The 23,067-nt window shown below is 37.4% G+C and overlaps 2 protein-coding genes across 4 annotated transcripts; one reads left to right on the forward strand and one right to left on the reverse strand.

Annotated features, from left to right (window-relative positions):
* Nucleotides 1-8,922: 8,922 nt before the first annotated feature.
* LOC136235406 (THO complex subunit 5B-like) lies at nt 8,923-14,489 on the forward strand. Of its 2 annotated transcripts, XM_066025065.1 has the most exons (9): nt 8,923-9,196; nt 9,304-9,594; nt 9,822-10,158; nt 10,397-10,734; nt 10,855-11,114; nt 11,458-12,049; nt 12,132-12,260; nt 13,787-14,050; nt 14,168-14,489. In XM_066025065.1, the coding sequence occupies exons 1-8, from the start codon at nt 8,972-8,974 to the stop codon at nt 14,024-14,026; spliced, it is 2,412 nt and encodes an 803-aa protein (XP_065881137.1). In that variant the 5' UTR covers nt 8,923-8,971; the 3' UTR covers nt 14,027-14,050; nt 14,168-14,489. The 2 variants fall into 2 exon arrangements, with proteins under 2 accessions (XP_065881137.1, XP_065881136.1); XM_066025064.1 differs by having other exon boundaries at nt 13,787-14,489.
* Nucleotides 14,490-14,866: 377 nt separating this feature from the next.
* On the reverse strand, nt 14,867-20,020 carry LOC136235407 (bZIP transcription factor TRAB1-like). 2 transcript variants are annotated; one of them, XM_066025066.1, is made up of 5 exons: nt 19,861-20,020; nt 18,162-19,422; nt 17,248-17,319; nt 17,135-17,164; nt 14,867-15,302 (listed from the first exon to the last, which is right to left on the reverse strand). In XM_066025066.1, the coding sequence occupies exons 2-5, from the start codon at nt 19,281-19,283 to the stop codon at nt 15,231-15,233; spliced, it is 1,296 nt and encodes a 431-aa protein (XP_065881138.1). In that variant the 5' UTR covers nt 19,284-19,422; nt 19,861-20,020; the 3' UTR covers nt 14,867-15,230. The 2 variants fall into 2 exon arrangements, 1 of the variants encoding a protein (XP_065881138.1); XR_010691790.1 differs by lacking the exons at nt 14,867-15,302; nt 17,135-17,164 and adding an exon at nt 17,527-17,626 and having other exon boundaries at nt 17,247-17,319.
* Between the last annotated feature and the right edge of the window lie 3,047 nt (nt 20,021-23,067).

The following is a 23,067-nucleotide window of genomic DNA, read 5'->3' on the forward strand; positions in this document are numbered from 1 at the left end:
CAAGGTTAACTTAATATTTAGGGATAAGTACAAAAAAAGCTTGTGGTTTGTCTGATTTGCAAACGCAAACCTGTGGTTCTTTTTTTACAAACTGAGGTATGTGTTGAACGCCGTTACCAGAGAACAAATTTTTTTGCTTACACCGTTACTTTTGATGATGTGGCACTTTGACTCATAATTTGACCAAGGGCAAAAGTGGTATTAAAATAAAATCCCGAATATAAAAAACGCAGAACCACAAGCCTAAATCGTTGCGACTTCTCCCTTTCCATCCCTTGAACTTCAACTGTATAAGCCACCCTAAACCAGTGAAAAACTTCATAATCAAGGCGAAATTAGGAGGGGAAAAGTATTTCGATATCTTCTGCATATATGGTTCGAATCCAACAAATTTTTTGAGAAAACGAAAAACCCTAAGAAGAACCAAGGAACAGAAGGACATGTGAGGACCACTTTTTCATGGTGTAATAGCTTGGAAATCAAGGTACTTAAAAAGTTCTTACACCTTTCTAATGTCGTTTTCGTTATGTTCGGTATCTTTTAGTTAGGGTTTTGTGATAGGAATTAGTACATACGAATTTCTAGACATGGTTAATGAAATAAATGTTGTTGTTAAGGTTGCATGTTAGTGTTAATGATTTTTTTTTCATTTGATTTGTCTTTAGTTTGATATCCATTAAATTCAAAGTTGTGGTTTTAACTGTGTTCACATGATCTTTCTTGTTTATAGGATAAAAATCATGGTTGAAATGCATACGATGGTTATTCACTATGGTGGGGAATGGGTAGATATGGAGCAACAACTTTATGTTGGAGGACAAACCAAAACTGTGAAAATGGATATTGATTACATACGCTACTTTGAATTAGGGGCTATTTCTAAGGAGGTAAGGTATGAACTGTAGGAAAATAGACAAACCTAGGCGTAGCGGAATAATAAAATTTTATCTATTTTATTTATTTCCCTTTTCCAAGATCTGTTAATTGTTATTTCATATAAAGAGGGATAGAATGTAATACCTTTGTGAAGAACTATCTACAGTTGCAAACGTAGTTCCCACAACTTCTTATATTCAATCTGTGAGCAACGAACGTTTTTGTTCAACACAGAAAACAATAACTAATCAGTAATCAACCTTAATAATAGCAATCGCAATGATTGCCTCTAATAGAAATCGATACGAGATCAAAGAGAGAATAAGAAAGATTGTAATTAGCCGAGACGGTTTCGAAAGGGTTCCTCTTGCCTCCTTCTTGTGTTGGCCGAAATTTCTAGGCTAGGGAGTCTATTTATAGACTTCTCAAAACCCTAGTCCTAGTTGTGTTAGGTAATTAATTAATTAAAATCTTATTCGGAATAGGATTACTAATTAGATAATTAAATAAACACTTTACTATTATCTAAACAATAACTACTTATATTTAGATAATTATTATTAATCAAATTAATAATTTAATTATTATTAGGGATAATTAATTAGAGTTTCAATCACATAAAAACTTCTAATTAATATTATCACATAATCCTTTAATTTAATTTATAATCATAATCTAATTACAATTATTAAATCAAATTAATTATTCCTAATATAATTACAAATTTCGGCCCCTATGTTAGTGTCTCACTAATTACGCTTTCGTCCTCTGGTTCCAAGTCCCATATGCGACCCATTAAGTTCTTTATTGCCACTAGCCGTATATATCCTTTGAAATTAATTCATCACGATTAATTCAACATATATATAACGGAATACCGTTGCGAGCTGTTACTAGCAGAACCTATGATATTCCCCCAGAGCAATTAAGAAGTCAGGTTGATAACTGACGTTAACCTTTCCGTATTAGGTACAGTACAATACGATCCTTCATCAACTATATTCTGTCAGTCAATTCCTTATAACCATGGAACGTGTCAAGGTTACATATAACGAAGAGTCCGGTTTTACTTGTACAGGTTGAATTCACTCTAAAAGATAAGTTAAGTGAAATGTTCATTTCTACTCTTAGCTCTATCACCTGGCAAGGATTTCAGTTAATTCACATAAGCGGCCATTTGGATATATCTCCCACTTATCGGGAGTGACGAATGCTCAATCTGACATTAACTATTCTGCAATTACTTTGTGTGATACCCAACCCTGCTCTCACACATCCCAGGCTCTCACCTATTGGATCGTGCTCGCACAGAATCAAAGTATCAGACTCCATAATCCAGAATCACTAATTAACGAATGTTTAAGTCTGAGGATTAGTTATACCTACTAATACCAATGAGATGAACATTTGACACATTAGATAAATCAATCCATACTATTATCTCAAGTCGGGTCCCAATCCTAATGAACTCTTTCACCAGATCCATGTAACTGTCTAGATATCTAAATATCTAAAGCTTGTGAGATCAGCTTTCTGTCTCGACAGAAAACACTGTTACATGCAAGTCTCAACAGTAATATACCAACCCCTATAATATATTACTTGACTTGGGTTAACTTTAAGTTTATTAATTTTATTATAAAGTACAGTCTTACTTCATGCTTGTATGAACACTTTATAATTACTTAAACAAACTTAGGATTACTTTCTTTATGAAAGATTTGTGCCTTTATATATAGTTACATTTTAATGCTATATATCTGATCAAACAAATGATCAAATAAACAATTTATTCATTAATATTAATATCCTAAAACAATTATCTTTAGGACACTAAACTCCAACATGAACACCCATGCCAAATATGGTATAAGATTGCTGGGTTATCTGGATCAGAAGGAATTGAGGAGATTGTTAATGATGAGAATGTTATAGACTTCATTGAACATAATAGAGGGTATTCGCATACAGACATTTATTACCTGGAGATAAGGCCATTACAAGTTATTGATGACAATGATCACATGGGGTCAGTAAAAGAGATCCCAAGAACAAATGCAACTGTCTCTGATGATGTTGATGACGTTGATGACAATGACAATGATGACATGGGGTTTGATTCTGAAGATAGTACTTATGTTCAAAGTCTTAAGAGCAATGAGGAGGAAAATGAGCCAGAATCTCTAGATGAAGAAGTAGAAACAGTGAAAGAGATTCCCAAGAACAAATGCAACTGTCTCTGATGATGTTGCTGACAAGGATTTGGATGATGATGATATGGGCAGAATTTAATGAGAAAGGCTATGATAGTGAAGAGTTGCATAGTATGAAGGGCTCTGATGATGAAGGTCCACAATATATTGACTTCAATGAGAAGACTTGTTTATTTAAGAGTATACAGTCACATAATGTCACCAATACTAAGCAAAGAGGAATGGGAGAAAACAGATCTTCCAGATATCCACCCATGGGTTGTGAAAAAACCTGTTGGAAGGCCTAAGAAGAAAAGAACTATGAGAGCTAATGAACCTAGAAATCCATACAAGGTAACAAGAGCAGGAGGAATTGTCATATGTGGGAATTGCAAGAAAGAAGCGCATAATGTTAAAGGTTGTACTGCTTCTGTTACAGGAGAAACAGGTTGGCAATGGAGGATAAGAAGAGCAAAAAACAAAGGATTGAATATCCAGGTAATATTATATTTTGCATACATGGTGATTTTTTATTTTCCATAGTTGTTTCCTTCCTCATCAGATCATTTTCATATTGTTTTTTGAATAGTCCTCACCCCCTAAATGGGCTGGAAGACCAAAGAAGAACACAAATACATCTGCTGCAACTTCTCAGCCTTCATCCTCTGCATTGCAAAGGAGGCGTGGAAGAAGACCATTATCACAGCCACAACCAGCCTAAACTCCAATCTCTACAAGCATACTAGAAGTTTCAACTTCATAACCCCATCTATGGTGAGTTCACAGGATGTCAATGGAAGCAGGACGAAGTTTCAGGATATCTTGAAGAGGTTCCAGAGATGAGATGAGATGCAATGTCACTTTTTGAATGATTAAAGTAGGATTGATGTTTTTGTGGGTACAAAGTACCCTGATGTTCATTTTTTTGGATGATTAAAATAGTTTCTGGATGTGTTTAGTGGGTATGAAGTACCCTGGTGTTCACTTTTTGGATGTTATGTTATGTTAAATTTGGATTGATGTATGTTAACTTTTTGGATGATGAAATATTTGTAATGCCTCCTTTTATGTCCTGCAATGGGAATGAAGTACCTTCTTTATGTCATTTTTCTTGTCAATTTTGTGTCATCATTATGTCAAGTTTGAGAGTTACAAATTTAGGTAAAAAATGTGGTACTAAACATCTTACTATCCCCATGTTACAGACTTTACCAAATGATTGTGATTAAACTTCAATGGTTATACATAATGCTTGTGATTAAACTTCAATGGCTATACATAATGGCTAAACAGCTTACTATCCCCATGTTATAGACTTTACAGACTATCCCCATGTTACAGACTTTACTAAATGCTTGTGACTAAACAACTTATTATCCCCATGTTACAGGCTTTACCAAATAGCTATACATAATGGTCATTATTTGAAAGCTCAATAGAATGATCATGTCTTCGGAGTAATGAATGAATTACTTCCTTCCTTTGTACCTTAATGAATATTAACTCAAATGAATAGAAAAAACAACTAGAAAACTGCAGATTAAATGCATAACTCCAATGAATTACTTCCTTCTTGTGCTAGACATTGTATCTCTACTCAAATTATATTTGTTTTTTTTGCATAATGCAACAAAACTGATGTACATTTGTTAACATGCCAAAGATCCACTGATTTCATATTTCTATCAATTTTGTGTCATCATCAACATCAAAGAATAAGCAAACAAAGTCAATTGCCACAAACTTTCTGTCATAAAATACCAATTCATACCACAAAAACAAAGTCCAATTCATGGTGTCAAATACTTCCTATCATTATTCCCAAAATCCAACCAATACAACTCTAACCTTATTATGACAATAACCAAACAAACTACATTTCCTAAGTAACATTTCCATGTCCATCTTCTTCCTTTTTCCTAGGAAATATGCCTCTGCCTCTGCAAAAATAATTCTGATAACATTCGGAAAATATAAGGCGTGGAATAAAGAAGGTACTGCCGCGCGTTAAAAACCTGGCAGGAGGAGACAGGACATACAACGAGTATATAAAGGATACACCCGAATAAGGAGCCGCTCAGAAGGGTATGCCTCATGGGAAGAGATTAACATCTGCCAGGTCCAAAGAGGCGGAACAACCCAGAGGACTCATAACAGTTGTTGAAGAGAGAAACGATGGAGAGTTAATAACACTAAAAGATCTCATTAAGACATTAAAAGCCTCAAGCGCAGCTAAAGAGGGAAATGCCTATAAAGTATTAAAAAAGCATTAAAAAGGAGTTAATGAGATTGTTACAGAAAGGTAATATAAATACACTCACATAAGGTATTCTACAGGTACACAATTTCCAATTCTATCTCTTCTTCGAGATTACAATTTCATTCTTAGAGAAAGTAACTAATTTAGGCATCGGAGTTCCTCCCGACCGAGCACAACGGGGTACCTCACATGAACATAATACGGTGTCAAGTAATTTGCTGAATATCAAATTCTTCTTTTGCCAGCAAGTTTTTCGCCAACCTCAACTCCAACTCCATCTCTTCAATCATTTTCTGAGCTTCTTTCAGTTCTTGTTCATATGTATTTCTGATAGGGGCGTTTCGTCCCTATCTTTTAGCGTGATTTACGGTTTAGTTTTAGATGAAATAAATAAGTTTAATTGCAAAAATAGAGTGTTTTAAATAAAATAACGAAATAAAAATAAATTCCGTACTTATGTTTAATTTTCACTATTTTTGATTTAATTAGAAATAAAAACGTCAAGCTAACTCGGCTCTCGAGAATTGTGTTTCAGGTACGAGCAAGGAGTGAAATTCCACCAACATACACGGGGCGTACCTCCCTTTACGCGGGGCGTGGAACATTTGGTCAGAAATAATTGTTCAATCCACAGGCACCACGTGGGATCTAGTCACCAATACGTGGGGTGTATCAACCACCACGCGAGGCGTGGAAACATGTGTCAGAAATGATAAGCCTAATCCTGAAAGTCAGACTGCAAGGTCTCTCTGAGTTAACTACCCTACGCGGGACATACCACCTTACACGCGAGGCGTGTAAGGAAGTTTTTCAATGCAAAAAGCTCAGAGACTCATTTACGCGGGGCGTGCTTCGACTATGCGAGGCTTAAAAGGGCCAAATCAAGCAATAAAATCTCAGAAACTCAAACACGCGAGGCGCATCCCAGTCCACGCGAGGCGTGATTGAGACAACATGATCTGGATTTGGTCCACATGCAGGAGATTTCTGACGGAATGAGCAATTACGCGGGGCGTACTCCACCATACGCGAGGCGTATCATGGGAAATCTGTAGAAAATCATGTTCCTCCATGCTTGTATCTTATGAAATTACAACTTTGCCCTAGCTTGATGTGTATAAATAAGAGTGACTAGCACTCATTTAGACACATTTTTATCTCTTAATTTTGTAATCTTGAACCTTACATCTTTTGTTATTTTTGTTAGATAGTTGGAGATTTTAGTTTATATAGCAATTCTCTTCCACCTCCGTTCACCAAGCTCGAAAGCTCCACCTCCAAGTCCTAAGAGACGGCCTTGAGTCCGGTTAGCTAGTTCCGAGGGTGGATTCTTCCCTTTTCACTTGCTAATTAGCTTGTACTCTTCCTATGTACTAGGCTTGGTTGTAATTCACATTTACATTCTCCATATTTATAATTTATGATTCATAATCTCTTTCTCTATATTTGTGTTGATGTTTACTACTTGTTTTGATACTCGTAATTGATTATTGTGTAGGAGAATGCGATTTCCGACGCCATTCGGGCTATCTTTAGGGATTCATATAGGTGTTGCCTTATCAGAAGTGACGCTCCAGAAACCGTAGGAATTGACAAACCACGGAACTTACGGGCCCTAATTTCTGGTCCCAAGCATTAGACACGCATTGACTAGGAACCACGTAGTCTAAGTAACTCACGGATCGGTCACACTACACGTAGTCGTCATTGCAAGAGTAAAACATTAACCGTTTATATATTGAGAGTCCTTATTCGTCATATTTATAACTTATCGCCATCCATATCATTTCGCAGAGCTTTGTTATATAAACTTGTCTCACCCGTAGTTAGGAATAGTTTGTAGTTGTTCCCCGAATCAACTCAAAGTATTCACCGCTTAGATAACGTATAAAATCGAGTCGTCTAATACTTGTAGTTATAAATCCCGTGGATTCGATACCCGGTCTTAACCGGATTATTACTTGATACGACGTGGTACACTTGCCCCTAAGTAGTGGTGTCTAGTAGAGTTAGAGCATTTAGAAAGATCATATCCATAGTCGTAACGCACTTATTGTAATATACATTTCGTCGTAGAAAAGCTCTATCCTAGCCGCTAACGCATCAATTTCTCTCCTCCTTTAATGCTAATAACACCATCCTTCTCCTCCTACATGGTAATTCATATATCCATTCAAAAAAATTGCAACCCTTCACCTCCTGAAAACGCCCATAGCCAAAAAAATGCCTACCTATATTCCATGGTGTCTTAGCAGTTCGTATTGGTGAAATGAAACCACAATTGTATCTCAGAAGATCTGGTAATTCGTCTCGATTTCCTTGCACCCAAGAATTTGAGGAATTTCCACTCATCCTTCCAGAACGAGTTCGGGATTACGGAAGGGGTAGTGAGATTTGTGGCAGAAAGAAGAACGATTTGGGGAAAGGAAGAACGATTTGGGGAAAGGGGGAACGTTGGGTCTCCAATTAGGAATTAGGGTTTAAAATTTTGGGAAAGAAAGAACGATTTGGGAATGAGGGAGAAGAAAAGGATTTTAGGGGATTTTATATTAGGCATTTTATTTTAATACCGTTTTTGCCCCTGTTCAAATTATGAGTCAAAGTGCCACGTCATCAAAAGTAACGGTGTAAGCAGAAAAATCCATTCTCTGGTAACAGCATTCAACACATACCTCTGTTTATAAAAAAACCACAAGTTTGCGTTTGCTAATCAGGCAAACCATAAACATTTTTTTGTACTTATCTCTAATATTTAACTTTCCATTATTCCCATTTAGACCTGGCCATGGGCCGGGCCTAACGAACTTAGATCTATAAATCCCTTACCCAAGCCCACAAAAAATTTTAAACAGGTTTGGGCTATAAACAATATCCCAAGCCCAACCCAGCAAAGCCCACCTGTTTCTGCATATAAAATACATTGTGCCACTGTTAAATTTAAATTTTATTGCCTAATAGCTTTCGTAAGTGCTCTTCCTCTTTTAAATTAGTCCGTCTATTTTAATTTCCGAGTCCATGATTCTTGTTGAATCATTATCTATGTCTAGAACCACTTTCTTTAATTAAAACTTTATAATACAAATGATTTTGAATTAGTAATAGGAGTTAATATTTCAAAAAAAAATATTTATTATATCTGTGTTGGTGGTTAAAGTTAGTTATTATATGTTAATTATATTTATATATATCTATATATTTTTATAATTTTACTAATATTTTATAAAAATAAATATATAATCATATTATTTATAGAATCAGACCGTGCCATAATAATTATACAGATTCCAAACCCAACCTAAAAATATGCGGGCTAATACGGACTTGGACCGAGCCGGACTAAATGTGATCTTAACATATCCAAGTCCAATCGTTTTGATGTTGGTCTGGGTGGGCGAGCGGGTACTCAGACCCGTATACAGGTCTATTTCCATTTATTTCTATTAACCCCTTGCCAAACAAGGGTTTATATTTCGAAAAAACGGAAAAAGGAAAAGGAAAACTCTCAAAACTTAAACGACGTCATTTTCAGAATTGACTGTAGATTGAAGCGTCGTCGTTTCACCCGTGGCGGCTTGCAATTGAAGCATCAAAATAGATTGCCTTGGGAGGAGCGGGCAGAGCCGGGGAAAGGAGAGACGAGAGGATGGAGGACGGCGAGATAGTGGAAGCAGTAGCTATGGAAGAAGAGGCACAGTTACCTATGCAATCTAAGAATGGTAAGTCACCTTATGAAATGCTGCGAGAAAGCAAAACTTCAGTGGAGGAGATCGCAGCCCAGATTCTGTCCATAAAAAAAGATAACAAGCCTAAATCGGAGCTCCGGGAACTTGTCGCCCAAATGTTTCTCAACTTCGTCAACCTCCGCCAGGTTCCAAACGTTATTCTTATTCCTCTCGCATTTCCACATTCTCTTGTTCTTCTTAGTATTGTTTCCGTTTCTTATCTAGGGTTTGTTTCCATTGGTGTTGTGTTTAGGCGAACCGCTCGATTCTACTAGAAGAGGATAGAGCGAAGACACAGACTGAACGCGCGAAGGCCCCAGTGGATTTTACGACTCTGCAACTTCATAATTTGATGTATGAGAAGAGTCATTATGGTAAAGCTATAAAAGCTTGTAAGGACTTCAAGTCTAAATATCCTGATATTGAGCTTGTTCCCGAAGACGAGTTCCACCGTGATGCCCCTGAACATATCAAAGGTCCTGTTTTGTCTCCTGATACTTCACACAACTTGATGCTCAAGAGGCTCAATTTTGAGCTGCACCAGGTATCATCAAAATTTCTGCAAATCCTCGTTCTTTCTCTTTGCTTTTAATTGAATTGGAAGTTTGCTAGGTTTTAGCCTTGGTTTCAATTTATCAGTATTTTTTTTTGTTCTCTCTTCAGCGTAGCTTGTTATATAGTTGATTGATTCTTCTTCCTTGACTGAAATTTTGGGTTTAGTTTAGTTGAATATTTTTTTCAAACTTGTAATTTCTTATTTATTTAAATCAGCGCAAAGAGCTGTGCCAGCTCCATGAGAAACTGGAACAGCGTAAGAAAAGTTTGTTGGAGACCATTGCAAACCGCAAGAAGTTTTTGTCAAGTCTTCCTTCACACCTCAAGTCACTTAAGAAAGCATCATTACCTGTACAAAACCAATTAGGGGTTCTGCACACGAAAAAAATGAAGCAGCTAAACTCAGCAGAGTTACTTCCTCCTCCATTATATGTAATTTACTCTCAGTTCCTGGCACAAAAGGAAGCATTTGGAGAACATATTGAATTGGAGGTTGTAGGAAGTCTGAAAGATGCTCAAGCTTTTGCCCGGCAACAAGCGAGTAAGGATAATGGTAAGTGATTGTATCCATATTTTAGTATGGGATAAGAACATGATATTTAAATATGTCAGGAAATGCGTCCATCTGTATTAGTTTGTTGTGTCACATTGTTATTTCAACCCTTCTTTTGATAGAATTATAATTTTATCATTTCTTACAACCTAAATAAAAGATGAAGACGAAATAGAAAGAGGAAGAGAGAAAAGTGGAAATTGAGAAAACTAAATATGGATGTTACTAAATGGACCAGGCATATCTACCAATGTGGAGACTTCCAGGTTGGAGGATGATGCACCTGATGATGATGATGATGGTCAGAGAAGGAGAAAACGGCCAAGGAGGGTTCCAAGCAAGGAAAGTCTGGACCACACAGGAGTGTACCAAGTTCATCCACTAAAGATCATACTTCATACATATGATGACGAGTTTTCTGATCCAAAGTCGGCAAAGCTTATCACTCTCAAGTTTGAATACATGTTGAAGTTGAATGTTGTATGTGTTGGGGTGGAGGGATCCCATGAAGGACCTCAGAATAGCATATTATGCAATTTATTTCCTGATGACACTGGTGCTGAGCTTCCTCACCAGGTTTGGATATTGATATTCCTAAAGGATTACCACTTTTTCTCTCACTCTCTCTCCTCGAGTCTTTGCCTTTTTCATATTTTTTTCGTTCTGACATTCTTTTTCTTATCAATGATGGTGTAGTCAGCGAAGCTGTTCATTAAAGATGTCCCAGCATTTGATGAAACTAGAACGTCTCGCCCATATAAGTGGGCCCAGCATTTGGCAGGGATAGATTTCTTACCAGAGATTGCTCCATTGCTTAGTGACCTTCAAAATGCAAGCAGTGAAACAGCAAAAAATGATGTTGTTGTATCAGGTTTATCGCTTTATCGTCAGCAGAACCGAGTGCAAACTGTTGTGCAAAGAATTCGTTCTCGGAGAAGGGCGCAGCTGGCTCTTGTGTGAGTCACTTCTGTATTTTTGGGGTCATGGTTCATTAGTGGAAGACTGCTCAATTAATGGGAGATAGATTCTATGTTGTGCTCATATCATAATATAGGCTCGTATAGCTCTTTTTACTTGGCTAGGACTGTAATGTTCATCTTTTATTTATATGAAGTAGCTGATGTTATGGATTCCTTTTAGTTTCAGTACTTTCTGCTTTCTGTTGACTTAGTTGAACATGCTTCTTATTTTGTGGTCATTTATGAATGTCCATTTGGAATGTTCCTTTTAACTTTTGGTTATGTTTGTGAAAAGAAATGTGTTATGTTGAAATTTTGGAATTCTTTCACTGGTTTACAGGGAACAGCTTGATTCACTTATGAAGCTTCAATGGCCGCCATTGAATTGTGAAAATGTTCCTTGGGCTTTACATAGTCCCTTTTGCAATTTGCATGGTTGGTCATCTGCTAGGCCCTCAGCTATTCAGACTTCATCTGTGCCTGACACAGATAAAGTTCTGGAACTCATGGATGTTGATGTCCAAAAAGGTTCTGGTATTTCAAAGGAAGAATTGGAAGGTGCGAGAGAAGATGGGGAACTTCCATCATTGGTTGCTTCTGTTTCGAATAATGTTAAGCTTAATTCTTCAAGAAGTTCTAATGTGGAACATACCAAGCAGTTGGCTTTAATTTCAAAGAGCGCTATATCACCAATTAGTAAGACAAAATCACTAAGTTTCAAGAAACATGATGAAGATTCTGATCTCTTGCTGGACACAGATAGTGATCAGGATGATCTTGCATCATTTGAGCCTGAGGTAGAGAATGAAGCTTCCGCTGAACAGGATAAGATGAATGAAAAATTGTGGGTGGAATATGGGGCTAAGGAACATTTACTTGTTTTAACAAGGAACATGGATGCTAAAGGGGGAAATGTAAAGTTAGAAGCAAAGGTATATTAAGATTGTTGTTTTCTACTATGCATTGTTTAGTGATTGCCCTTTGACTGGGAGAATGCTATGTTTGCTGTTGCAGATTAAAATTAGCATGGAGTATCCTCTTCGGCCTCCGCTTTTTGCTTTGAGTCTTCATTCAACTGGAGAAAATCATGACGAGACTGTTGGCTCTGAATATTGCAATGAACTCCGTGCAATGGAAGCAGAGGTAAGCAATTGATTTCTTAGGAGTAGCTGGTAGTTGAAAATAAATACAGTAGGTAACCAACCCAATACTTACAATGGAAGTAATTTGGATGCCATTATTCTCCTCCGTGCTTGCCAAAACAAAACTATGGAAATGAGAACGGGAATACCCATTATTGTTTTTAATATCTAGTTTTCCTGTGACGTTGAAAATAAGTAATTGAAACCTTCCCTTCTGATTTTTTGGTTGTCATCTGTTTATAAAAGGTTATGAGCCATGTAAAGGATACAATTAAGAATGGGATAGAGCCAAAAAATAATCCCCAAAGTATATCGTGGAAGTCAAATTGATTGCAATTTTTGGAGAAGTCGTCAATTAAGTCTGTATAATTTCAGGTGTTATTAGTTAAGCCTTTCTTTTTAATGGAGTTAATAGTTCTTTACCAAATTGGTGGGCTGTCTCTGTCTACTTGTACAGGTGAGAGTCACTTTTTTAATTTATGAAAAATTCATAGTTCTTAGGTTTCTCTCTCCTCTAAATTAAGAAAACTGATGGATCCTTATGCCACAAAAAGGGGGCTTAATTGACGAATACTGCAAAGAAAAAGGGTTTGATATCTTTTGAAAAGTTGAAACCAAAATTACTTTCACTAGACACTTTAGTGATTTTTTGGCCTTATGCCACAAAAGATGGTACTAGTATCTCATTGCTAGAAACCAAACAGGGCGGCCCTGTTTTTGTTATTTAATTTCAGTATCAATTAGTTCAGTAGCATTCAGACTTATCATTACTTATTATAATTATAAGGGTAAATAATTTATTAGTCCCTTACTTTTTACCTAACACACTGTTTAGTCCCCCTATTTTGAAAAACACATTATAAAGTCCCTAACTTTTGCTAATATTAACCATTTAGTCCTTTTGTCTAGTTTTTTTAGACTTGTAATCGTTATATTTTAGCATAAACAGATAGATATAAAATAACAGAGTAACATGGTCAACTTGTATTGTACTGTGGTTGTCCTAAAAGTTAAGATATGTTCGGTTAAAAATCTAAAAAAATAGATAAAAGGACCACAAAGTTAATATTAGCAAAAGATAGGGACCTTAAAATGTGTTTTTCAAAATAGGGGGACTAAACAGTGTGTTAGGTAAAAACTAGGGGACTAATAAATTATTTACCCTAATTATAATTATTGCTATTTTTAAAGAACTATATTATTATTTCAGTTTTAGTAGAATTCAGTTCAGTAGCATTCAGTTCAATTTTTTTCAGTAAAAAAAACAGAGCCTAAAACTTACTGAAAATGCATTTAGAGTTGAAATTCCTTCACATTAGAAAGCCTCTCAAGGTCAGGTAAAGTAAGAGACATGTATTCTGTAGCTTCATGTATGATGTTGATATTAAATATGTGGTGAAACTGTATCATGTAATCATGATAAATTCTTGGTGTGGTTTCATTTGATAATCATGCTGTGTTGATTTCCTCGTCATAATATTTCATTTCAAAAATGTTCGAATCACTCTTCATCTTTTATGATTTCAGGTCAATCTTTATATACTAAGAATTTTACCATCGAAGCAAGAGAACTATATTTTAGCCCATCAAGTGCGCTGCCTTGCAATGTTATTTGACTACTTGATGGATGAGGCATCTCCATTTCAAAAAAGGAGTACTTCTGTGGTCGATGTTGGTTTGTGTAAGCCTGTTATCGGCAAACTTCTCGCCAGATCATTTAGAGGAAGGGATCGCAGGAAAATGATATCCTGGAAGGACATGGAATGAACTTGTGGCCACCCATTCTGACAGGTGAACTTTGGTCCAAAGATATTGCCCTATGAGAAATTTTAATGCTACTTGGATGTTAGAAGTACTATTTATGGTACATTACAGATCGGTCATGATTGATTAAAGGATGTTTTTCAGATTCCTGCTGGAATTGTTGGTTGCTGCTTCAGATTATTTATTTTTGGCATTGTCTGTTGCCATTTACAAACTTGGCATCGAAGAAGGGACTTCGTGATGCAGACGTTTGTGCCAATATAACATGATAAGTTATCAAAATTGGGTATCTCAGGAGTTTTTCCTCCTAATTTCTGAAGAACGTCACGAGAATTAGTTGATAAAATTATCTGTATTACTAGTGCCAAATTGTGAATCCAACTTTGCGATTGAGTTATGGGTATGTATGAAAAGCTGCGGGAACTCATTGTACTGTCAATTTGTAAAAGATTAAGATTTGCTTCTCCTTTTTGTACCTTTTTGTTTTTTCACTTTAAACAAGAGAGTAGAAGTGTTTAGTTATTATGATGGAGAAACAAGTGCAAATGGCTATTTCAAAAGGAAAAATATTTAATTTCTACTAACAAATGTAACAACAAACAATATATAAAGTGAACCAAAAGTTCCCAAGTTTCTGACTACTGTGACAGTTAAATTGTTATCGGAATATGTATTGTGTTTCTGAGTGTACTTAATTAGACCGTGTTCTATTTGTGTTATTTGGATACTTTTTCAGTATTGTAGTTGAAATTCGATTTCCCTTGTATTCATCTGGCATTTCTAGAGGGCATCAAACCTTGACATGACATCATAAAACCCAAATCCAAGAGAAGAAACTAAGACTGCAAAAAGGGCCCTATGTTAAAGGGAATAATCAGGAAAATATTCCAAGGGTTGAGGAAAAACCACTTTAACTGGTCATGTTAGAGAACTTGACATGCTTTCAAATATATATAATAAACTACAACAAAGAGAAAATCATTTTGCTTCCTTTTCCATTGCTCTAGTCATCCAATAGAAAGCAAATGGCCAACAGATAAATTGGAAGATTAATCTACATCAACAATGGAAGTATACAACTCTCCTCTTTTTCTCCACTGTAAACTCGCATCTTCTTAATCTACAGAAGTATACGTGTTTCTTAGATATGTACAGCCTCCATGTTTCCAACTGATCACAAACCTCAATCTCATCTCATCTGTGACCTTTACCATGGACCAGTCTGGGTCCTCCTCAAGCAATGTCTCTTAACTTGCTTCTGATTCATCACCTCCACCACCTGCAATGCCCACCAAAATAACATAAACGAAGTACTCCAGGAATACTTTTTACTACATGAACCGGGTAGTCACTAGTAAACTTTCACCAAGAAATGAGAAATCAATATCTGATTGCAAGAAGTTTATATTGAGCTTATATGAATCTTGTCCTGTTATTATAAATCAATTATTTTAATGGGTATTACTAAACAAAAAATTTCATCCGACTCTTCCTGTTTCTAGCAATATGAGAGTTATGCTGAACTCTTAATTGCCTGAGGGAAAATAGGCATCAGCAGGCAAGTACACAGAACACTGTGATTTGCAGATAATAATATCCCTTTGTAGGTTCTGCGATTTGCAGGAGTGAGCCTCATACAAAAGTTTATACTAGTGGTAGCAATTCATTCATTTTCTTCGGGTTTAGAATTATTCGGCCATTTAAAGTTTTCTAAAAATTAATAGAGAATGGTAATCTGAATAGAACCAGAGATCAACCTCCAAGTACACCCCCTAAAGACAATGAAACCATAAACGTTTTCTTTTCTACTCCTAAAGTTTATTGAATCTCCAATATAGTATGGTAAGAGGGCTTGCTACTGAGATTCCTAGCTTAAATATTATGAACATATATTGTGCAGAGGATGAGCAAATCACTTTCAGACAATTGATATGGGAAGCAAAGCTAGAATAGTGCAAATTTTAAGTTAGGGAGGTCATGGATTCCAATTTGAGAAAATATGAAGTCGCACACTCTGATTTGTCTACCTTCTAGGAAAAAAGAGATAATTCAGTCCATGTTTCCTAACCTTCACACTGAAGATCCTTCTTGCTAGAAGTACACATTTTTACTGGCCAATATGAGTTAATTGGTACATGAGCATTTTTTCGAGTTTAGTTCACAATAATCAGTTTGCATTTAAAAACCTAAATCTAATCCATTAGAATCTGTTAACCACTTTTCTGTCAGGTTAAGACATTTTTTTTCACTTATATATATATATATATATAGAGGGCGAGCCTTGGCGCAACGGTAAAAACGTTGTTGCCGTGTGACCAGAGGTCACGGGTTCGAGTCTTAGGAGCGGCCTCTTGCCAATTAAATTGGCAAGGGAAGGCTTGCCCCCAATACACCCTTGTGGTGGGACCCCTCCCCGGACCCTCGCTCAGCGGGGACGCGTAATGCGACCGGGCCGCCCTTTATATATATATATATATATATACACGAGGGCGAGCCTTGGCGCAACGGTAAACGTTGTTGTCGTGTGACCAAGAGGTCACGGGTTCGAGTCTTAGAAGCGGCCTCTTGCCAAATAAATTGGCAGGGGAAGGTTTGCCCCCAGTATACCCTTGTGGTGGGACCCCTCCCCGGACCCTCGCTCAGCGGGGACGCGTAGTGCACAGGGCCGCCCTTTATATATATATATATACATGCATCCTCAATTCAGATTCAGTAGACAGGAAAAAAGGATATCCTTATGATATTGGGCATTGATATACAGGCTAAAAGAAGTAAAAAGAAAAAATAATAAATGACAAAACAGATATTCAAAAAAATAAATAAATGAGATATTAGATAGCATATAATTTCCTTCACCAATTAACCATGTAATTGTCAAGAAACCAAGTGACCTAAAGCATGTATACTGTATGTCCACTCTACCATGTTTGTCAAGATTTGAACTATCCACCAATAGTTCAAATATAGCTTTTACATGTTATCTTTGAAAGCTATATTTGTTACAGAATATACTCAAAATTGTTAGTTTTTGGTCTAAGGACGGATGCATATCATGAATTGATTTGTTACTACTACCATTAATAACCCAAAAACAAGTATAATGAACCGCACCTCATTTTTCTGCATCTCCATCATTTCTTCCTGAGAAGTCAAACCAGAGTTGATGATAGTTAGCCAAAGTATTTGAAACATAAAATGGGACTGCTCCACACAAACAAAATTACCTGTTTCTTTCGCAATTCTTGGTTCTCCGCTTTTAACCTTGCAACTTCTGTTTCTAACTCCATAGTGTAAGCCTAACAGCAGCAAAGGAAAACAATAATAATAAGTACTAATACTGTTAATACGTTGAGAACCAATATCACAACAATTTCAAACTTCAACATAATCAATTTATTATTTGTTGTTCTCCGTTTCAGTAAAAGCACTGAGTTTTCAACTATACTTGGCCAAATACTAGTCCATTTTTCATGTGATGATCCTTAAAACAAATGTTCCATTACCTTGTAACAAACTGGATCCTTATAACTTCTCATGACCTTGACTTCTCAAAACTTTCATCTCTTCTCATGTCAGATTGCTATCACATTACCATTCTTCCACCTAATCTTTCATGAAGTTTTAGCATGAAGCATGTCCATAGATGATAAAATAAAAGATGGAAGACTGGCAAAACTCACCCATTGTTTATACTTCCTTTCTCTATTTCGAATTGTTTGGTTAATTTTGCAAAAAAAAAAAGTGAATATATATTGTCTCACAAAAATTGACTGCTGCTAACACACATACAGAAAGAAAATATTTCATCTTCGTTTTTTGTCACTTGAGGTGCATTTATAAGCATGCAATTCTACACTGTTCTGTAATTTAAGTCAACTGAATAAGGTATGTATGTTTTTACACGACCTGCTACACGTTTTTCCTAAGTACAATGTATATTTCTGAGAAATTTGTAGCAGGAGTCTCATCTAAGGATTTAATACATAACGAGCGCTACCTATGAACTCGTTAAGATCTCAAAATTGCATCTACATAGGCGTTTGTTTTATATGAATTAAGCAAAGGTTCCATCCTGAAACAGTAGGTACTCATATGCTAAACCTGGAACATACAAGTAGCATATGAAACAAATCGTCACCTGCTTGCGAGCTCGTGATCTTGCAGCAGACTCTCTGTTCTTAATCATTCTTCGTTGCCTCCTCTCCACCACCTTCTCTATAGCACCACCAGCTCTCCTCCCTCTCACACCTTCATTAAAAACATAAGGGACTGGTGATACTGAAGACGTATCCCCGTTACTCTTTGTAATCCCATCAGATGAAAGCTGGTTACCAGGTGATCCTGTTGCAACACCTAATCCAACCATTCCCATCCCTCCACCCTGAATTGGACCACCACTTATCCCCTGATCCCCAATACCCATGATGCCCGCCCTAATTGCAGGACTAGTTTGCAAAGGCAACTGTGCGGCATATCCCAAATTAGGCTGCTTGGGAAATATTTGCTGGTGCTGGTGCTGATGCTGATGCTGCTGGTGCTGGTGTTGCTGGGGCAGGTGCTGGTGCTGGTGTAGCTGATGCTGGTGTTGGTGTTGTACCTGTGCCTGATTTGATCTAATTCCATTGACATTCAAAGGCAAAATTGGGGATTGCAAAGAAATCTGATTGGTATTATTATTATTATTCAATCCTAAACCTCTATTCTGCTGAAACCCCATCCCTAAAACTGCATTGTTCCCGGACCTAGCTAATTCACCAAAAATACCACCATTGGCATTAACCTTTCCGTTTACTTGAGCATCTTCTCTCACAACCCCAGCTCTTACCAAAAACTCCTCTAAAGTCATCTCCCCCAAAGTCTGCTGCCTCTGGGGCACAACTGCTGCTCCATTGCTGCTTCCATTCCCATATTCCTTGGATATGTCTTTCCAAACCTCATCCACTGTCTTCTGGCTCAATGTTCTCGGCAGGGTCAAAGACCCCTGGCGCTGGAGACCCTCTTGGGCGGCACTCGATGAGGCTACCATGTTCTGCGTCTCCTCTGCAGTCCATATGTTTTTCAGCAGCTCATCCATGTTCATCGAACCAAAATCCTTTCCTACTCCCCCCATGGTGTTCTGAAATTCATCAAAGGTCAAAGAGTAGACCGAAGACTGTCTATCCAATAAAAAGTTGGGTTGCCGGCTTCCGTTGCCAGCTCCCCCACCGGCGTCCGTAGAGAAATCATTGGTGAAGTTCTTGAAATTGAGATTTGTCCCCATTTCATAAATATCTGAATAAAACAGTGCTTACTAGCACCAAACGAAATCAAAAAACAGCAAACTCCTGAACTTTCCCTTTCAATTTTCAGATTTCCTCTGTCGCTTTACTTCTAGCTAGAAATTCAAGTTCACTTAGCAGCTAGTACCAAAAAAAAAAAAAAAAAAATCAAATCAGAGAGTAACAGCTCGGACTTCATAATCAATTATCGGTGAAAATAGATCTTAACAGGCGATTAATGGTTTTGCTTCAGGAAAAAATTTCGTGATTAAAGATTAACTTCAACATTGCTTGTTCAACTAAAATATCTCAGCTACAAACACCAAAAGAATACAAAATATGATACAACCATCAATCAATTCAAACCCTAACCTAAGCCATTTCCAAAACTAGAAAGAACAGATAACAGAAAAACCAAAGAAAACAAAAACAGAACTTAATTGGACAAACAAACACTATAAAAGCACCAAAAGATCATCAAGTCATCCAAAATTTTAGCTAATCAATATCAAAAATCATACAACAATCTACTAAAGGAAACAAACTGTGAACGAACATCAGATAGAGGAGTGAATTTACCTTTTTTTTTTTTTAAATAAATATATTCTGTGTGATTTTGGTGGCTCCTTTGTCTGCGTTATTTTGGGTCCTTCTTCCTCGGTTATTTAGGGCATGGTGAAGGCGCCAAGTGTCGATTGTCTTACTATTTTTCCCTTTTTGTTGTATAGACATTATTTTATTCAAATGTTAGGATTTTGGATTAATTAATTTAAGTCTGTATTATTCTGTTGCCCAATATTATAATTTGTTATTATTAGTGGTGGGCCAGCTGGATGACGAGACGTGGACCAATCGCAACGGCTTACGGAGGCTGATGCGATGTGTAGCCAATTGAGAAAAGATAGGTGGCCTCATATAATCCGTCCACGTTGCGATCTGCTCATATAAAATAATAAAATTGGCTCACGCACATGGGGACGTGAGGGCATTTTTGTAAAACAATGAGATGTTTATCCGTTTCATGAATGTCAAAGCTATGAGCCGACAATTATAGATGTCCGTAAAACATTTATTTTTACAGTTAAATTGTTGAAATATATGGAAACCGGTTGTCGTTTAGTATTGTTTTATTGGACGAAATTGCCCCTTTTCTGGTATCACATTCACTTGGCCGGCTGGCCTGGCGGAAGATTCACACTAGTTTTCCAGTGTACTGTCCCAAATAACAGGACAGTACACTTCTTAGGCCCACAAGAAGGTTAAAAAGGTTAGTAATAAAAAATAAAACCCTCCCAGTACACTTATTATTCTCTTTTTCGTTTTTATGTAAATTTCAAATTTTATTTATCTGACGTTTTTATATTTTCAAAGAAATTTTCTTTATTTATTTTTTTCAATTTTACCATTCTCTTTTCATTCGAAATGCGACAATTGTTGTCGCATTTGTGACGAAATGCGATAAATTTCGTCACAAATGCGATAATAATGGAGGAAAATTGTGGAAAATTGAGAAAATTGAAACGATACCATTACAGATAAAGAAAGAGGTAAGACCAGCGAGAAAAGCAAACGTATAAGCTAAAAACATACAATTTTTATGGGAAATTGAACATAATTCTTCAAAAATCTCAAAAATCGCTAACAATTGATATCAGAAATCGATCCATCGATCAATAGAACTAAAGGTAATTTTGTCCAAAGTGGATGAAATTGTCTAGCTTGGTAAAATGGAAGCAAAGTGGATTAGATATGTAAATGATCCCTCTTAGTTGGGCTAGATTTGTAATTACCCCTTTTGAATTTTTCTAAGACAAGAATAATATTTAGTTTAACTATATAGCCCTTCTAGGTTAAAAGTTTGATAATTTTGCCTGAGGCATCTGGAAATTTCAACCGAGTTAAAAAAATTCACCACTCATATTAAAATATATGTTTGGACGGATTCGAAGGGTCATGCCCACCTCCAGCCACAGAGTCAGCATGTCCCTGTTAATAACTCATTGCTTCTAGTGAAAATAACGAAAATGATAGATATATAATACAATGGAAAGAGTAATTAATATTAAATATCTCATATTACTGAATTTAAAAACTATTTTAGAGTGAGGTAGATATTTTTTTTTTGAAGAAAACACGTAACTATTATTAAGAAGGAATCAACGAATCAATCAAGAAGGAAGGGGGAACAGACTCCCAACTTCCCGGTCCAGACAAAGAACTCATCACCCGTGCTAGATGTCACGGGCACAATTTCACTCGGCAACTGAACCCCGTGCGGCACTAGCAATGCTAACTCGAAATGCTAGTCAGCCTACCCAAAACCTTGCTAAGTAATGTGGCAAAGCAAGATTGAATGCACAGCGGAATACTTTTAGTGACAATGACAGAATGTAGCAAAAGGTAAGCAAGTGAGGAAGAGAGTTTCTTATTGATACAAAGAATAGCTTTACAGAGCAATAAGAGATACAATTTCAGTGTATTTGTACAATAAGCCTAGTCCCCTATTTATACTAGAAATATGCTGATGGTGTGGCTGACATCAGCAAGTCAAGCTGCCCATGTGTGCCTGCCAGCCACTTGCCTAATTCAGAATGCCTAGGTGGTGATGATGTCACTACTGGCTGCCCATGTCTTTTGGAGCAATGCTTGTGATTCACAACCCTTGGGAGTAGCTACAGCAAGTGGCCAACTTGTAGGGAGCAACTTGGCTGAGTTGGCTGCTGACTAGTTCCCGCGGGCCCGCCCATGTGGCACCTTGTAAATTCTCCTATTCAGCAATACTTCTTCCTTGTCCAAAGAGAACCATAAGCTCTTACGACCCCCTTGAATGTTTCTAGACCATTGGTTCATTGGTTGGATGGTCTAGTTGTGCTCGGTGACCCTGGTGCAAAATCTGTGGTGAGTGGGGCTCGGCAGTGTCTGCTGCACGACGGTCCCGAGTTGGTATAAGACACACTATAGGAGGGAAGACACTCTCTGCTCAAAGTGTCGCGCCGTGTTGCCTGCTGCTACAGTAGCGTTGCCTAGCCTCATGTTGGAGTGATTTGACCCGGACGTCACATTCTCCCCCACTCCAACGAGCAACGACCCCGTTGCTTCTCGGTGGTAATTGTCCAAAATACCACTACTGTCCCACAAGCTGAGTTCGTGCTCCCAGCTCGCCTCACTATCCGGAAGTCCCTTCCACGTGACGAAATACTCGGTATAACTAGGATGGCTGCCCCTAGCTTTGATTTTCCGATGTCCCAATATTTCCGCCACCTCGTGGTCGTGCTGAGTCGTGATGGCTGTTGGCTGCCGGTTTGACTCATTCCTGCTCGGATCTTCCTGATCTTTGTAGTAGGGTTTGAGATAGCTCACATGGAACACTGGGTGTAGTTCCAAATGAGACGGTAATTGGACCCTGTAGGCTAGCTTGCCTACCCGCCTTTCCACCGGTAACGTCGCACTAACCCCTTGTGCAACTTGGCAATCCGTCGGCTCTGATGGGGAAGTAGCTTCACCATCACCATATCTCCTTCCTCAAACTCTCGATGCCGCCTCTTGGCATCTGCCCACTTTTTCATCTTCTTTGCTGCTTTGGCCAAAGAAGATCGGGCCAACTCTCGGCTCTCTTGCCAACTTTTGGCAAACTTGAATGCTGCTGGATTAGGACTTTTGACACCAACACCAATGTCTTGAGGCGTTGTTGGCTGTTGCCCCATCACAATCTCAAACGGACTCGCCCTCGTTGATTCACTCCTCTGCAAGTTATACGAGAATTGGGCAATGTCTAGCAACTTCGCC

The sequence above is a fragment of the Euphorbia lathyris genome, chromosome 7, assembly GCF_963576675.1.
Source record: "Euphorbia lathyris chromosome 7, ddEupLath1.1, whole genome shotgun sequence".
Classification (NCBI taxonomy): Eukaryota; Viridiplantae; Streptophyta; class Magnoliopsida; order Malpighiales; family Euphorbiaceae; genus Euphorbia; species Euphorbia lathyris.

Bases quoted from the DNA above. Each gene is read 5' to 3' on its own strand.
- LOC136235406 (XM_066025064.1), top strand. From the start codon at position 8,972: ATGGAGGACGGCGAGATAGTGGAAGCAGTAGCTATGGAAGAAGAGGCA. The intron at 9,197-9,303 runs GTTCCAAACGTT...TGTTGTGTTTAG, and splicing joins ACTTCGTCAACCTCCGCCAG to GCGAACCGCTCGATTCTACT. The intron at 11,115-11,457 runs GTGAGTCACTTC...ACTGGTTTACAG, and splicing joins AGGGCGCAGCTGGCTCTTGT to GGAACAGCTTGATTCACTTA.
- LOC136235407 (XM_066025066.1), bottom strand. From the start codon at position 19,283: ATGGGGACAAATCTCAATTTCAAGAACTTCACCAATGATTTCTCTACG. The intron at 17,320-18,161 runs GTGACGATTTGT...TGCTGCTGTTAG, and splicing joins GATCACGAGCTCGCAAGCAG to GCTTACACTATGGAGTTAGA. The intron at 17,165-17,247 runs GTAATTTTGTTT...TTGACTTCTCAG, and splicing joins AAGAATTGCGAAAGAAACAG to GAAGAAATGATGGAGATGCA.